The sequence below is a fragment of the Heteronotia binoei genome, chromosome 3 (assembly GCF_032191835.1).
Source record: "Heteronotia binoei isolate CCM8104 ecotype False Entrance Well chromosome 3, APGP_CSIRO_Hbin_v1, whole genome shotgun sequence".
NCBI lineage: Eukaryota > Metazoa > Chordata > Lepidosauria > Squamata > Gekkonidae > Heteronotia > Heteronotia binoei.
This window is the reverse complement of record NC_083225.1, coordinates 164,175,227-164,192,246: the sequence shown is the minus strand read 5'-3', so window position 1 is coordinate 164,192,246 and position 17,020 is coordinate 164,175,227. Positions and strand designations below refer to the sequence as shown.

At 45.4% G+C, this 17,020-nt stretch overlaps 1 protein-coding gene across 1 annotated transcript in view; it reads right to left on the bottom strand.

Moving 5' to 3' along the window:
- The window catches only part of MICU2 (mitochondrial calcium uptake 2), a 146,036-nt gene extending 132,489 nt beyond the window's left edge, over positions 1–13,547 (bottom strand). The window contains exon 1 of the mRNA XM_060234798.1: positions 13,124–13,547. Within this exon, the coding sequence (XP_060090781.1) occupies positions 13,124–13,336 (213 nt within the window). The 5' untranslated portion in view covers positions 13,337–13,547. The remainder of the gene's footprint in view (positions 1–13,123) is intronic.
- Positions 13,548–17,020: the final 3,473 nt, after the last annotated feature.

Below are 17,020 nucleotides of genomic sequence, written 5' to 3'. Positions count from 1 at the left end.
AGCACTTTCCCTATGAAGAAAGGTTGAAACACTTGGGACTCTTTAGCTTGGAGAAACGTCGACTGCGGGGTGACATGATAGAGGTTTACAAGATAATGCATGGGATGGAGAAAGTAGAGAAAGAAGTACTTTTCTCCCTTTCTCACAATACAAGAACTCGTGGGCATTTGATGAAATTGCTGAGCAGACAGGTTAAAACGGATAAAAGGAAGTACTTCTTCACCCAAAGGGTGATTAACATGTGGAATTCACTGCCACAGGAGGTGGTGGCGGCCACAAGTATAGCCACCTTCAAGAGGGGTTTAGATAAAAATATGGAGCACAGGTCCATCAGCGGCTATTAGCCACAGAGTGAGTGTATATATAAAAATTTTTGCCACTATGTGACATAGAGTGTTGGACTGGATGGGCCGTTGGCCTGATCCAACATGGCTTCTCTTATGTTCTTAAGCCGGGCTGACTCTGGTACACACGGAGACGTGCCCCTTCTCCTCCTCCTCTTCCCAGCAATGGAGGTATGGAAGATGCCACAGCTCAGAAAGCAGGTGGCCTTTTGCTCCAGCCTTTCTTCACTGCTCTTGCGGCTAATGACCAGGAGAGTGGCCAGGGCGGTCCCCCAAGTCCCTGCAGAAGGAAGAGGGTGGGACATGCTCCAGCCAACAGCCACTTTATAGCCACAAGAGGAGATGGGGGGCACCTCCTACCTTCCGAGACGACGAGCCGCCCAGACTAAGCAGAGACTCCCACCTCACCTGCGCAATTGGATTCCACCGATGCCTGCAGCAAAGACAGAGGGTGGGGGTGGGGAAGAAGGCAGCTGCTCCACGCCGCTCCGGCTCAGACCTCCATCTGGGAGAGGGCACAAGCTCCCAGGCAGAGCAGCCTGGCCATGCTGGCCCTCTTTCCCCTGCTTCTGCTCCTCTTCTGGGGTGCCCATGAGGGAGGGAGGGAAGGAGGGAGGGAGGTGACGTATTCCCAGAGCCAGGCACAGGCTGGCCACAGGCATGGTGGGTCCCTTGTGGGCCTCCTCCTTACTGGTGCTGGAGAAGAGTGTGACTGAGCTGACAGTGATGGATATGTGTGACCTAGCCTCATTGGCAGGCCAGGAGTTCAAGCAGCTGAAGTCACGGAGACTGAACTGAAACTCTACTGCAACCCTGGGTGGAAGAACAGTACAGCAGTATCAGTTGCCATGTTTATCTAGTCCGGTATCTTCTGCAGCAGCCACTCACGGTAGCCTTCCCAACTGCTATTCAGAGATATACTGCCTCTGAACATAGAGTTTCCATTTATCCCTCATGCCTTAAAAGCCATAGAAGGGATCAGTTTAGGAATCCTCTTTTAAAGTCATTGAAGTTGGTGGCCCATCCCTTAATCTTGTGGCAATGAGTTCCACACATTGATACACTGTGTGAAGGACTTTCCTTCATTTGAGAGAGCCAGCAAAGAAAAGAAAAGGAAGGGGTTGGTGATCATTTGATGGCAGATGTTATTTCTGGTAGGTGGTGTTAGCCACTCCAGGGAGGATGCTAAGGAATTTGGATTTTTTTTTTTTTTTTGCAATAAGGGTGTTTAGTTCTGGGCTTAGAATCCTGTAATCACCTCTGAATTTCAATGTCTGTAAACAAGCTGGCTGGTATTTGCTATATGAATAATGGGAACTGAGCTAAATTTAACCACCACTTTGCATCCTGAAAAGATGAAACAGGAGAGTGTAGGAGGAGGGGACAAACCCCCTCCTCGAGTTCTTTTACATTACATTGCATCCAGGGAGGGCTCTGTTCGTATTTGAGAAAGGTCACATCTCCTGAATCATGTTCCTTTTGGGGTGCTTAGTATGAAGCAGCTTAGGGGGACAGTATAATAGCAGCCTGTTTTGACTGAGGAGTGCTTGGCGGCCATGCTGAGGGAGCGCAAGTATGTAGCCTCACCTAGGTCATCAAAAATCTTGGCCCTGGCCTTGACAAAGAGGCACTTAGAACACACTTTCAGAGGGTGATGGGGTACAAAGTCATCCCAGGCTGGTTCTGGTAATAACTTCATAAATAGAACTTTAAGGGTCACCCAAAGAGCACTATTAAGAAATACATAGCAACTATCCATCCCAGTTTTATATTACAGTGTGTATATTATTATGACCCTATAAATTAATGACCTCCAAAATGTCATTAACAGGTCTTGCAAACTGAAGGTCATGTTTTCCTTTATTCAGTCAATCCATATCATGTTGGGTCACACACACATATGTGTGTGTATGTGTGCGTATGCATGTGTGTGTATGAATGTATAAATTAAAAATCATTTCAAAGAAGCTGAATGAATACACTTTAGGGTATTTCTTAGTACTCAGGAGGTAATATATCCTCTATCACTATGAAAAGGTTTCCTTCTACATATTATATAGTAAGTCCAACTGACATACAATAAATTTAATTATACTGGTGTATGAGGAGAAATAATCAGAAACGTCTGTGGATGCACTCCATTCAATGACTTGTACAGTTATGAAGGTACAATCATGCCATTACTGGGTGGTTAGTGACAACAAGCATGCTGGATCACAGTACATCAGCAAATTAATTTTTTGCTCTTAGCCACAGGGATAATGATGACTAGCAAAAACAACATGCTACTGGTCAAGCTGGATGTCTGAAGTAATGAATATGAGCTGCATTCAATTCAGTTCCATTCTTATTATTACTGCCCATAGGCCATTCAGAAGCAGAATAAAACACTTTTCTAAAATTAGTTACCTACGTAAAATCTCAGCTCACAATAAGATACTTTTGATTATAAATTAGTACCTTCACAATATCTCAGCACGTGCTGTATGCTGGATATGAACTGTGTCTTCACAGCAGCCTGTGTTACCGGGAAACATGCCCATTGAGCAGATTGCCCTTTTGAACACTGTTGTACTCAAACAAAGAAATTTCAAGGGAAAATTATGTGAGATTGCTGAATCTGAGATAATTCACAAGTTCAGAACAATTGACCCACCCCCACAGGGCTGAAGAGGGACACAGGATTCTTACCTCACTACAGATGCTAATTTTCTGCCCCAAGTATTTCCCCTCTGCTCTAATCAAGCTGATTACAATACACACTGTACTGCTGTATCCTGTACAAGCATTATTTACAACGCCCTTCCCACCTTCTGACTAGGATAAAAAGACTCAAATCTACATTTCTACTCTACTGTGCCTGATTACCGGAGCAGGACTCTCAAAAGTTTATACTATGAAACTCTTGTTCTCTAAGGTGCTACACAACTCAAATCCAACTGTTCTACTCAGGGCGTTTTTTTTTTTTAGCAGGAACGCAGTTCCAGCTGGCTTGGTGCCAGAGTGTGTGGCCTAATATGTAAATGAGTTCCTGCTGGGGTTTTCCCCCCACAAAAAGCCCTGTGTGAAACAATGGTGGCATCAGAGGGTAGCCCTGGTTCTACTCCAAACCAACATGGCTTCCTTCTGAAAACATTATGTTGATAGAGATGAAAGAACAAACATGAAGTATTAGAAACATTAAGTCCTAGCAGCATACTTTATTTGGTCATATGATCTGGATATAGGGTGAACACAAACAGGATCACAAGATCAATTTTAGACGTATCTGTAACCAGCATAAGGCTATAGAGAGGTGTGAGGATTGCCAGGATTCATTTTGTTTAGTAATTTAGCAATGAATCAGGTGATATACCCAGCATCTTGTAGAAAGCAGCATAAGCCCTGAAACCACTACAGCAAATAGCTTTGTTAAGCAATCAATTTTTTTATACCCTAAAAATTCACACGGATCAATCTGCCATAGAGAAATAACTGTTTTTTTAAAAAATTACATTGCAAAAGTAGTGAAATCCCCTAATGAAGTGGCAATGCAGATTACATTAGAATGTAAGACTGCAAAATTTCCTGTAATCCAAGTGAAATATTAACAAGAAGCATGAATGCATAAGTATAAATATTTCCAAAGTCAGCACTTTATAACTTGTGTTCAAAAAGCTGTAAGAGAACCAAGCTGAGAAACAAGTGCACACCCTTAAGTAAAATCCATTTCTAAATTTGAACATAACATTATGGCCTTACAGATTCCTTACTTGCTAAATTATTTACTGTCTCAGTCACTCAACATGACCATGTCTGTATGTGACTAATGCAGAGTATGATGCTCATGATATATTTAATGTTTTACCAGTACAATCATAAGCACTGTTATACCCTCCTGAATCTAATGGGTTCTGCTTAGGATCACACTGTGATTTATTTCAATTGTGAATATCTGATACTTGGCAGAATTTCCTTAACACATTTCAACAGACAATTAAGCAAGCACTTCAGAGCTCACCTACCTTGATGATAATGTACTGTGAACAGCCATTTCAGGAATGGCTTCATTATCTTATGATTACAGCAGCAAACAAACAGAAGGTATGTCATATCCCTAGCATGGACCTATTTTGAGAGTTGAGACTGACTTTAGAGCAGGGGTCCCCAACCCCTGGTCCACGGACCAGTCCCAGTCCGTGGCCTGTTAACAACTGGGCAGCGGAGTAAGGCAGAGACCTTTGCCTACTCCTCATTTAAAGACCCCCATGGGGGGCAGGGATAGGGTGTGGCCATGGGGGCAGCCTGGAGCAGCAAAAACTGTAGTACCCTCACCCCCACCGGTCCGTGGAAAAACCGACTTCCACAAAACCAGTCCCTGGTGCCAAAAAAGTTGAGGGCCACTGCTTAAAGAACGCAGATTCCATTTATAATTACCATATTGTTTTCAGATGGTAAGGGGGAAAACTATCTATTTCAGGGTGCTTAATAAAACTATGCAATGTCCAAATGTATGTTTTATGGTCATTGGTCACTACCATATTATTTGAACACACGCTTTGGATCTGTCATGCATTTTCAGCAGCAACTCACAGCCAGCTTCCCTACATCATTTTAATATCCCACAATTGGAAATGGCAGAAAATTTAAGATCTTACCATCATTGGCACTTCCAGGCAAGATAGCTGGAAGCAGCAGCTGGTAAAACTGCTGGCAGTATATTTGCTGACTTCCTGCAAACATAGACTGCAGCTCTTGATGCTGTGAAGTTGGATAATGGAGACAATGGATTTTTCCTATAACATTGCCTTGAATGTGTTGGATAAAAATTATGTTTTATAAAATATGCTATTGAATAGTCATTAACCCAGGGCTTTATTGTAGAAAAAGCCCAGCAGGAACTCATTTGTCACACTCCCTGATGTCAAGCCCGTCGAAACTGTCTTTTTGCTCAAAAAAAGTCCTGGTCATTAATATGAGGTATTAGAAGAGGGTTTTTTTGTTAATCTGTTGTACTGTGAATGATAGAGGCCCATCAGTCCTTACAAGAGGCAATCTGAAGAATTTAGATAGCAAGAGATACTGCCATTCACACACTCCCTCCAACTTCTTACAAACATTGGGAGAAGGCAGATAAACCTGTAAACTGCTCAGAATATAAGAACTGCACTATGTATATGTAAATCAAAAGAGTACCACCAACGATGAGAGGCCAAGAAAGCAAACAGGGCCATTAATTTGAATACACTGTTTGAAGAATGAGGATCAGAATTAGGAAGATCCAAGTGGGCAGCCATGTTGGTCTGAAGCAGCTGAACAAAGCAAGAGTCAAGCTGCACCTTTAAGACCAACCAATTTTTATTTAGAACGTAAGTTTTTGTGTGCTCTTAAGCACACTTCATCAGACGAGGAATCCAGCACAGGGAGCAAAGCCATACATAGCTGAGCAAAGCCATACATTAGGAAGTAAAGTGCTCAAGATCAAAGCAAGCTGTGGCACTGACGGCCACCATGTCCTCCTGACATCCTGCTCTCAAGCTCCAGTAGTCACTCAACACATGAAGCTGTCTTATATGGAATCAGACCACTGATATATCAAGGCCAGTATTGTCTCTTGTCTCCTGCGACTGGCAGTGGCTCTCCAGGAGCTCAAGTAGAGGTCTTTCACATCACCTACTATCCCATTTGGGTTATTTTTAACTGGAAATGCCCGTGTCTGAACCTACAACCTTTTACATAGAAAGCAGAAGATCTAACTACTTTACCAATCTACAAATTAAGATGTTAATGGATCAGGATGTTAGGTTAAACACGTGTCACGAGATCTGGACTGCTTATACAGAAATATTTGCATACTTAAATCAAAAACACAAATGCATGTAAATATCTGAAGATATGTTTGGTGTGTTGTATTTTATGTTATGTTATTTATTGTTCTTGTTTGTTCCAGTTCTGTAAAAAGGAAAAGAAATCAATAAAAATGTTAAGCCGATGCTCCACCAATGAACCACAGTCTCTCACCTTTTGAGAATTTACAATTTTGAGAATTCAGTACATCTTTTCTCATCTAGACTAGCATAGGCACATAGCCTGCCCATTATTATCAATCGTTTAAACTGCAGTTAGATTATGAATTGTTTCTACCGTACTTCAAGTGCTTTACAGTATTCAAACCATCTGTCTGATCCATAAGCCCTTCTAGGCAGTAACTTTGCTTTCTTAAACTTCTAAGCGACTTGGATTACTCTTTTAAATTTTTCACATCTGAAGAAGCAGCCAAAGATTAGTTTGGTTTAGAAGTTGAAGTTGAATACACAGAAATTAGAAGAGCCATTAAATGCAAAAACAAACCACAGAAGAACTGGCTGAGCTTGAGGCTTAGGATCACAAAAGTAAACCGGCATAAAGACGAGACATTCCAAGATGAAGTTGGTTAATGAGAGGAGCACGTCTGTAGTGGCATGTTAATGCAGCAGATTGCAAGCTCTCTGAAAATAAACATTCAGTCAAAGCCAGCAACAGATGTTTGATAGAAGTGCCCATCTCAAGAGCTTCTGCAGTACATTATTGTGACTCGGACACTGGAAAATATAGTGCTAAAGATAAACAAGTATGAAATATCACTATGTCCGGCATTCAACAACACTGGAAAATGACTGCACTAATTGCTACACAGAGCCCATACCAAAGAAAAAAAGGTTTATTTCTAGCTCCACAGAATTCTGATGAGCTACCTCCATCCAAAATTCTAAGTCAGGAAAAGATCAAAACAGCAGGCAAGCAAGAGCAGAGAAGAAGACAGGGTTGCTGTTTCACTGTCACCACTCATCAGCTAGTCAGCTGGTTGGTGATGGTGGGGAACTGACATGGAGGGAAATAGGCAGGGAATGTTAGCAGTGTCCCAACTTGATGATGTCACTCCCCTTGCCCCTAGAAGTGATTTCATCTAGGGATACTGTGGAATTGGGCAAAATAACCACTGAGTTTCACCAAAATGCCAAAGCATCCCCGGTGATGTGTTGACATCACTTCTGAGTGCACAGAGAAGGATGTCAGCACATCGGCAGCCAGCAAGGCTGCCACTGATAAGTCCCCCAGCCAGCAGAGGAGAAAACTCACTGAAATTGTTCATGTGAATAGAACAAAATTTTACAATTTAATGTCCGAGTAGCTGATTACACTGTCATTAGAATTTTATTTTTATACATGAGCCATGCAAACATATAAAACTTCATTATATTCCACATTACAGGTGTTCAAACATATGCATTTTTTCAGTATGCTATAACATACTATGCTGTAACAGTCTATTACTGTACTGATGAAGTAGGCTCTGGCTCATGAAAACATATGCCACAACAAATATATATGCCTGTGAGGTGCCGCAATAGATTTAATTTGACCCCAACTAGAGTTGGCAATCTCCAGCTAGGGTCTGGAGGTCTCTGGGAATTACAGCTGATCTCTAGTCTACAGAGATCTGTTCCCATGGGAAAAAATGGAAACTTCAGAGGGTGAAACTCTATGGAATTACACTGCTGCTGAGTTTGCTCCCCTCCTCGAAACTCCACCATCCCCAGGCTGTGACCCCAAATATCCAGGAACTTCTCAACCCAGAGCTGGCAAACAAAGAACTGGGTTTGTTAGCTGCATTATAAGTGTGTGTATTTTAATTTTATTGTTTTAAGAATTTTAATTAAATTGTTAGCTATTGTTTAAATAATTGTATAACTCACTGTATTGACTGATGTTGTTAGCCGCCCTGAGCCTGCCTCGGCGGGGAGGGTGGGATATAAATAAAATTATTGATTGATTGATTGTGTATGGTAACCTAGGCAAAATTACTAGACACAGACTTTGGATCCACAATAAGTAAATCTTCTCTCATTTTATGCTACAGAAAACTTTATCCTATTGTACTTCATGAACAAAAAACAAAACGACTTTTGGGGAAAGGGAGCAGCCTCAGAAATTCTCTCACTTTTTGGCACAGACAAGCGTCTTTAGTGCAGAGTAACAGCATTTGGTCATTTTTGATAAAACATTTATCTACAATATTTATATACTTTTCAAACTGTTTTTTAGAGAAGCATAGGTCAATAATAGAATTACAAACTTTAAACATAAAAGTAAAATACTCCAAATATAATACCCCAAATATTCAGTGAAATAGCAAAACAGCAGATGAATAAACTGAATGACAAGGAATACATGGTAAATATACATATTATAACCAACGGCTAACTACTAAACTACCACAAACAAGAATATTTCTATGTAGCATGGTTAGTGAGGGAGCTAAGCAAACAGCTCATAGCAGGGCATTCCAAAGCTCTGGTGAAGCAACCAAAAAACCCTGCACTTTTTGTAAAGGTCAATTTAGACTGCAGATGAGATGATACCTTGAACTAGGATCTCGCCAGCCGATCTCTGATGATGAAACTTCATACAGAATAAGAGGAGGAGCTGGATTTTTTGTACCCCAGGAAGCCTCAAAGCAGCTTGCATGTGCCTCTCCTTCCTCTCCCTGTAACAGTCACCTTGTGAGTTAGGTGTGGCTGAGAGAGTTTTGAGAGAACTGTGACTGGCCCAACAGGCTTCATGTTAGAGTTAGAGAGGGTGAATAAACATGTGGACAGAGGGGACCCAATTGATGTTGTTTACCTTGACTTCCAGAAAGCTTTTGATAAAGTTCCTCATCAAAAGGTCAAGAGTCATGGGGTAAAAGGACAAGTCCTCTTGTGGATCAAAAACTGGCTAATTAACAGAAAACAGAGAGTGAGTATAAATGGGCAATTTTCTCAGTGGAGGGTAGTAAACAGTGGAGTGCTGCAGGGCTCAGTACTGGGTCAGATGCTTTTTAACTTGTTCATTGGGAGGAAGCAGTGAAGTGGCTAAGTTTGCAGATGACACTAAATTGTTCAGGCTGGTGAAAACCAGAGAGGATTGTGAGGCACTTCAAAGGGATCTGTTGAGGTTGGGTGAGTGGGCGTCAACCTGGCAAATAAGGTTCAATGTGACCAAGTGCAAAGTAATGCACATTAGGGCCAAAAATCCTAACTATAAATACAAGTTGATAGGGTATGAACTGGCAGAGACTGACCAAAAGAGAGATCTTGGGGTCTCAGTAGATCTTGGTAGATAACTCACTGAAAATGTCGAGACAGTGTGCGGTTGTAATAAAAAAGGCCAATGCTATGCTGCAAATTATTAGGAAGGGAACTGAAAACAAATCAGTCAGTATAAATCAATGGTGCAGCCTCATTTGAACTACTGTGTACAATTTTGGTCACCGCACCTCAAAAAAGATTTTATAGCTTTGGGAAAAGTCCAGAAAAGGGCAACTAGAATGATTAAAGGATTGGAACGCTTTCCCTATGAAGAAAGGTTAAAACACTTGTGGCTCTTTAGCTTGGAGAAATGTCAACTGAAGGGTGACATGATAGAGGTTTACAAGATTATGCACGGGATAGAGAAGGGAGAGAAAGAAATACCTTTATCCCTTTGTCACAATACAAGAAGTGGGCACTCAGTGAAACTGCTGAGCAGTCAGGTTAGAACTGATAAAAGGAAGTACTTTTTCACCCAAAGGGTGATTAACACATGGAATTCACTGCCACAGGACGTGGTGGTGGCTACAAGCATAGCCAGCTTCAAGGGGGGATTGGATAAACATATGGAGCAGAGATCCATCAGTGGTTATCAGCCACAGTGTATTGTTGGAACTCTCTGGGGCAGTGATGCTCTGTATTCTTGGTGCTTGGGAGGGGCAACAGTGGGAGGGCTTCTAGTGTCCTGGCCCAACTGATGGACCTCCTGATGGCACCTGGGTTTTTTGGAAAATATTTAGCTCCTGAGATCTGATGAGATTGGGCCATCCTGGGCTATCCAGGTCAGCTACAGGAGTTTTTTCTAGAGGACACTAAGACGTAAATTATAGCGGCTAAGTGAGGCATCTGTCTTCCAGCAGAAGGTGCAGCTGACACACGGATCAAAGCTAGAGCAAAGGAACCCCAAACCAGTGCCAACACCTGGAAATTGAAGAGCAGATCTGGGACCAAAAGCATCATCAAGTTGTAACCTGATTTTTCAAGGCAAAGATGCCCCCTGACTAATACAGTCTCTCCAATTACAACCAGCCCATCAAGTTATCCGCTATCGTTAGTTCTAATTTATCTGGATTTAGGTTCAGCTTCTTCATTCTTATTTAGTTCATCACAAAATTCAGATATGCATTCAGGGCAGGGCCGTAGCCAGAATTGGAAAGTTGGGGGCATTTACATTTTCTGGGGGGCACTGATGCCCACCCAGTGTCCCAAACATTCCCTCTAGTGGCTCCCTCCCTGCCTCTCTCTCTTGCCACCGCCCTCCCCTCCCCCCAACCAACTTGCTTCCAGGCTGGGGGCAGAAGCAGCCCCCAGCCCCCGGGCAAGTTAAAGGGCCTGTGGATCAGCTGTTTCACGGGCCCTTTAACTTGTGCAGGGACTGGGGACTGCTTCTGCTGCTGGCCCACGCGCTGTTTTAGTGGCAGGGAACGGAGGGCTGTAGGGAGCTCACCACTGCCCTCTCTTCCCCACCAGTAAAATAACACACGGGCCAGCAGCAGAAGCAGGCCCAGTGCAAGTTAAAGGTCCTTTAAGTAGGGGGGGGCCGGGGGCTGCTTCTGCTGTCAGGAGCGGCTGTAGGGCAAATAGGCCCTAGGCAGGTGACACCCCCTGGCGCCTTCCAGCTGCCACATTCCGCTCGTCCCCACCTGTCACTGTGGCGCTCCGCTCGCCCCCCGCCTCCAGCACCCGCCACGGCGCTCTGCTCGCCTGCCACCGCAATGCTCCCCTACTCACCACCCCCACTTGCCGCGACTGCTGCCAGCCCGCGCACTGGTTTAGTGGCAGGGAATGGAGGGCTGCGGTGAGCTCACCACCGCACTCTCTTCCCCACCAGTAGAATAACTCGTGGGCTGGCAGCAGAAGCAGCCCCCAACCGCTGCACCAGTTAAAGGCTCAGCTGATCGACGGGCCCTTTAACTCAGGCTGGAGGCTGGGACTGCTTATGCCCCCCACCCCAGAAACGACCTCTCCACTGTCCTGGAGCCATGGCAGAGGCCCCAAGGGTTGGGTGGGGCCCCAGAGTCAGGGGACGTCTTCCAGAAGTCAGGGGGCTGTGCCCCCAAAGGCCCCCTTGTAACTACAGGCCTGATTCAGGGACTGCACTGCCTCATGTGGAAAAGAATAAATAAGAGGTGGGTATCATCCTCATGTTGACAACCCCATACCCTCAGATAACTTGTCCTACCAGATTAAAAAAAAGTGAGACAGATATGATCACTTAAGAACTCCACACAGCCAGCAAATGAACAAAAGTCATCTAATACCTGGAACCTACCACTCAGGAAAAGGGGGGAGGGGACACGCCAACCTCTTTATTTTAGGTTCCAAGAACAATCCAGAGGAAACTTGTGATCAACTGTATCAAAAAACATACAGAAACAACACTTAGCTTAGAGTATCATCTACATTCTAACTACTGTAGTATAGCAAAAATGGAAGCAAATAATATGCAGCAGAAAACCTTTATATTTGAGATAAAACACAAAATAAAACTGAGACAGCCTGTGCTACAATAAAGTACAACAGTTATCAGAGATAAATGCAGCATTAAGCATTTCCTGTATAGCAGCTGAACTTTTAATACTGTACAGCTGAACAATGAGCCTCTCTTAGGAAAGTTCCAGCTACTGCTTTATGACAAAATACATTGTCAATTGGTATGAAACAATACCAAGGAGTATAGCTTTAACAGCAGAAATACATTTAAGAATCACACTTTCCCAACATATGTCTCTCAAGGCAGCTTACAAAATATTAAGACAACCATAATAAGCCAATTATGACCAAAAATAAAAATAAGAAAAGCAGTGTGAACTGAGCACCAACCATAATATTCCATATTTTTATGTACATGCAACTATCGACCAGCAATTACCAGTGCCTTATTTGCTATCAACCAAAAACAAGCATGCTTCTTCCTAACAGGTTTCTTTGTTAAAAATTACAGCTGTATCATAAGAAGCATGATCTAATAAAGTGAATCACGTATTGTTCAAAACTGGCTTCCTGATACACATCACAACCCTATGAGCCCTTAGTCCACTGTTTTGGATTGCACTGGTAGTCTTTTACATCTCTTGATAGCTTGGAAGTCACCAACCTGTGCAAGATACAAATCCAGCCACCCTCTTCCCTGAAGTATTAGGTGCCAGTGATGCTGAATCACACAAAACTACTACTTAGTACGTGTTAATACTGCAAATACTAACAGCAAAAATTCAAGAAACATTCCCTATACCTAGACAATACAGGTATAGTATAAAGTTATTCCTACACGCTTGTAGGAGTAACTTTACTTGATTTCTCTTTTGACTGTGTTTAAGATTCACACGATTGCAAAGACGTTCTTAAAAGCATTTAGACGTTTACTACTTTGACATAATCCCTCCCACGGATCAGAGTTTCTCCTACGCCCCTCTCGACAAAGACACAGGAGGCAGTAAGCCCCAAATGTATTTCAGAGAGGCTTTCTTCCCTTGTAAATATGCATCCGGTCGCCGCAGGGTTTCTCAAAGAGGCACAAGCTAAAGCGGACCCACAAGAACTTGGGTGGGTTGATCTTCTGAGGCAGCTACCATGCTAAAGTAGAGAATGACAGAGAAGAATAAATGCCGGGTCTCAGACGGCTCTTCAAGGAGAGGTTAGCCCAGCCACCAGCATCCCAAGCTGTGCTGCACTAGATTTGCTACTTACCTGAGCCAGGACTGTCAGGAGGCCGCCAGTCCCCGCCTGCCTGCTCCATCCTTTATGCAACCCCGCCAACGTGACACCTCCCGCCGCAGCAGCAGCGGCCACCCACAGGCCTGTCCCCTGCTTGTGGCTCCTGGGGGCTTTCAGCGCCGTTGCTGCGCCCCTCAGACAACCTCGGGCTACAGTCGCTAAGGCAGCTCTGCGGGCCAGCGCCATTTTCCCGGAAGTAGAACGAGCCCCGAAGCACCTTAGCTAAAACATCGCTTCTGTCAACAACACGCGCACGCGCAGTTTGTACCGGTTGTGGGGGGGGGGAGCAGAGCCGTAGCCAGAATTTGGAAGGTGGGTGAGGATTTACGTTTCCTGGGGGGCACTGATGCCCCGCCCGGTGCCCCAAACGACCTTTCCTCCCTGCCTGCTTCTCTCTCTTGTCAAGGCCCGCCCCTCAATCAACTTGCTTCGCGGCTGGGGCAGAAGCAGCCCCTAGCTGAGTTAAAGGGCCCTGGGCTAGCTGTTTCAGGGCCCTTTAACTTGCAGGGCTGGGGAATGCTTCTGCTGCTGGCCCACGTGCTGTTTTAGTGGCAGGGAACCGAGGGCTGCGCTCACCACCGCACTCTCTTCACCACCAGTAAAAGAATGTGCGGGCCAGCAGCAGAAGCAGCCGCCAGTGCAAGTTAAGGTAGGGTTGCCAATCCCCAGGTGGGGGCAGGGGATCCCCCAGTTTGGAGGCCCTCCCCCCACTTCAGGGTCATCAGAAAGCGGGGGGAGGGGAGGGAAATGTCTGCTGGGAACTCTGTTATTCCCTAGGGAGATTTATTCCCATAGAAAATCATGGAGAATTGATCCGTGGGTATCTGGGGCTTTGAGGGGCTGTTTTTTGGGGGTAGAGGCACCAAATTTTCAGTATAGCATCTAGTGCCTCTCCCCAAAATACCAAAATACCCAAAAAGATTGGACCAGGGGGTCCAATTCTATGAGCCCCAAAAGAAGGTAACTTTATCCTTCATTATTTCCTATGGAAAGAAGGAATTGAAAAGGTGCGCCTTCCCTTTAAATGTGGCCAGCACTCCCTTTGGAGTTCAATTATGCTTGTCACAGCCTTGATCTTGGCTCCACCCCTAATTTCTCCTGGCTCCACCCCTAATTTCTCCTGGCTCCACCCCCAAAGTCCCCAGATATTTCTTGAATTGGATTTGGCAACCCTAAGTTAAGGGCCCACGAAACGGCTGATCCACAGGCCCTTTAAGTAGGCGGAGGGCTGGGGGCTGTTTCTGCTGCCAGGAGTGGCCCTAGGCCGAATAGGCCCTAGGCAGGTAACCCCTCACTGGCGCCCCCCAGCTGCCACGCTCTGCTCGCCCACCCTCACCCCTCCGCTGCGCTCAGCTTGCCTGCCGCCGTGGTGCTCCCCTGCTTGCTACTCCTCCTCCCGCCACTCGCCATGACTGCTGCCAGCCCACACACTGTTTTAGTGGCAGCTCTATTGCGAATAGGCCCTAGGCAGGCGACCATCCCCCCCCTGTGCCTTCCAGCCATTGCGCTCTGCTCGCCCCCACTCAACACTGCGATGCTCCGCTCGTCCCCTGCCTCCACCCCCTGCTGCCGCGGTGCTCCCCCGCTTGCTGCCCGTCCCCCCCCCGCTCCCTGCGACTGCTGCCAGCCCGTGCACTGTTTTAGTGGCAGGGAACGGAGGGCTGCGGCGAGCTCACCACCACCCTCTTTTCCCCACCAGTAAAATAATGCACAGGCTGGCAGCAGAAGCAGGCCCCCATGCAAATTAAGGGCCCGCGAAACAGGTTGTCCATGGGGGGGGGGTACTGGGGGCTGCTTCTGCTGCCAGGGGTGGCTCTAGGGTGAATAGGTCCTAGGCAGGTGACCCCCCCCCCGATGCCCCCTGCTGCCACACTCCGCTCGCTTGCCCCCCACTTGCTGCCCCTCCTCCCCCCGCTTGCCACGACTGCTGCCAGCCCATGCGCTGTTTTAGTGGCAGGGAAGGGAGGGCTGTGGCGAGCTCGCTGCCGCCCTCTCTTCCCCACCAGTAAAATAATGCATAGGCTGGCAGCAAAAGCAGCCCCCGTGCCAGTTAAAGTGCCCACGGCTCAGCTGATCAGCGGGCCCTTTAACTCAGGCTTGGGGCTGGGACTGCTTATGTCCCCTGCCCCAGAAGCGACCTCTCCACTGTCCTGGATAAATAAAACAAGTCAAGATCAGTAAAGCTAATTTTATCCCTTAGAAGCAAAAAGGTTTGTTAGAAACTCTAGATTCCTTAAAATACAATGCAGAGGCCCCTGGGGCTGGTTGGGGCCCCAGAGTCAGGGGGGCTCTTCCAGAAGTCAGGGGGCTGTGCCCCCACTGGCCCCCTCATAGCTACGGCCTGGCGGGGAGGAACGGTTGTAGAACGTTTGCGCAGGAGCTGTAGTCTGGCTGGAAATACATGGTGCTGGTTGTTATTTTGATGCTTTATTTTCTTTCCAGCAAGACCAAAATAAGGGCTGTCCGATGGAGAGATTAAAACATCCCTGGAAAGGGGCTACATTCCCTTCCACTGCTGCACATCATTCTCATAATGGGGACAGGGCAGAGCCAGTTGAAAAGAAAGGAGGTACTGCCATGTTTTCGAAGGCTTTCACGGCTAGAGTTCATTAGTTGTAGATCAGGGGTGGCCAAACTTGCTGAATGCAAGAGCCACATAGAATAAACGTCAGATGTTTGAGAGCCGCAAGACAGGTAGGCAAATAACTAGGGAGGAGTGAGAGGTGGAAAGAAAGCATCTTTAAATGTATCCTCCAAGTCACCAGTGGCTTGGCTTAGAGAAGGGATTTAAAGACAGAAATGCCTTCTCCAATCCGGCTGATGGGGCAGTGGGGGCTTCAAGAGCCACACAATATGTTTGAAAGAGCTACATGTGGCTCCTGAGCCACAGTTTGGACACCCCTGTTGTAGATTTTCTGGGCTGTATGGCCCTGGTCTTGGCATTGTAGAACCTGACGTTTCGCCAGCAGCTGTGACTGGCATCCTCAGAGGTATAACACAGAAGGCTAGCCAGTCACAGCTGCTGGCAAAATGTCAGGTTCTACAATGTCAAGACCACGGACATACAGCCCGGAAAATCTACAACAACTGAAGTACTACCATGTTCCTCCTCTGTGGTCTACCACTTCTGGGCTGGCAGGTCCAGGTAGGTCGTGTGCTCCTTCTTGAATGGCAAAAAGTGAATATCTGGTCCAGCAGGGTAAAGCCAGGTGCTGTTATGCCTAGACTGCTTATGGCAAAGCTGGGTTTCCACACTCCTTCTCACTGGCCAAAGCAAGGCTTCCAAAAACAGTATACGCCAGTGGTAGACAGCTGCACCCCAAATCATTTTGCTTGGCATTCAGGGCCAGAACTCTGCATAAGCGACCAAGGCATTGGGAGGGGGCAACAGGCATAGTTTATATGCCCATAATTTCCTTCCAGATATACAGATATTATAATAAAGGCAAGTAAGTAAGTTGCTGGGGATAAATGGATAGTTACTGGAGTTTGCATTTTGTTAATAATGTAATGAATATTTCAAAGTGGGTTTTAACTTGACTGTGTTTAACTGTGGGTTGGTTTTCAGCCTGTGGATATGGTCCATTGTGTACTTGTTAGGAAGATTCCTATATTTGTTAGGCGTGTTCCATATTGGGTTTTTTTTTTAAAAAAAAACCTTCAACAATAAGTCTCTTAGAGAGAGAAATTGTCCTGAAGCATACAAATAAAACAAGTCAAGATCAGTAAAGCTAATTTTATCCCTTAGAAAGCAAAAAGGTTTATTAGGAACTCTAGATTCCTTAAAATACAATGCAAGTAATATAATTTTGATGTAATTACTGTGTTATGAAACTGGAGAAGCAATTTAAATTGAAGAAAGCATCAATT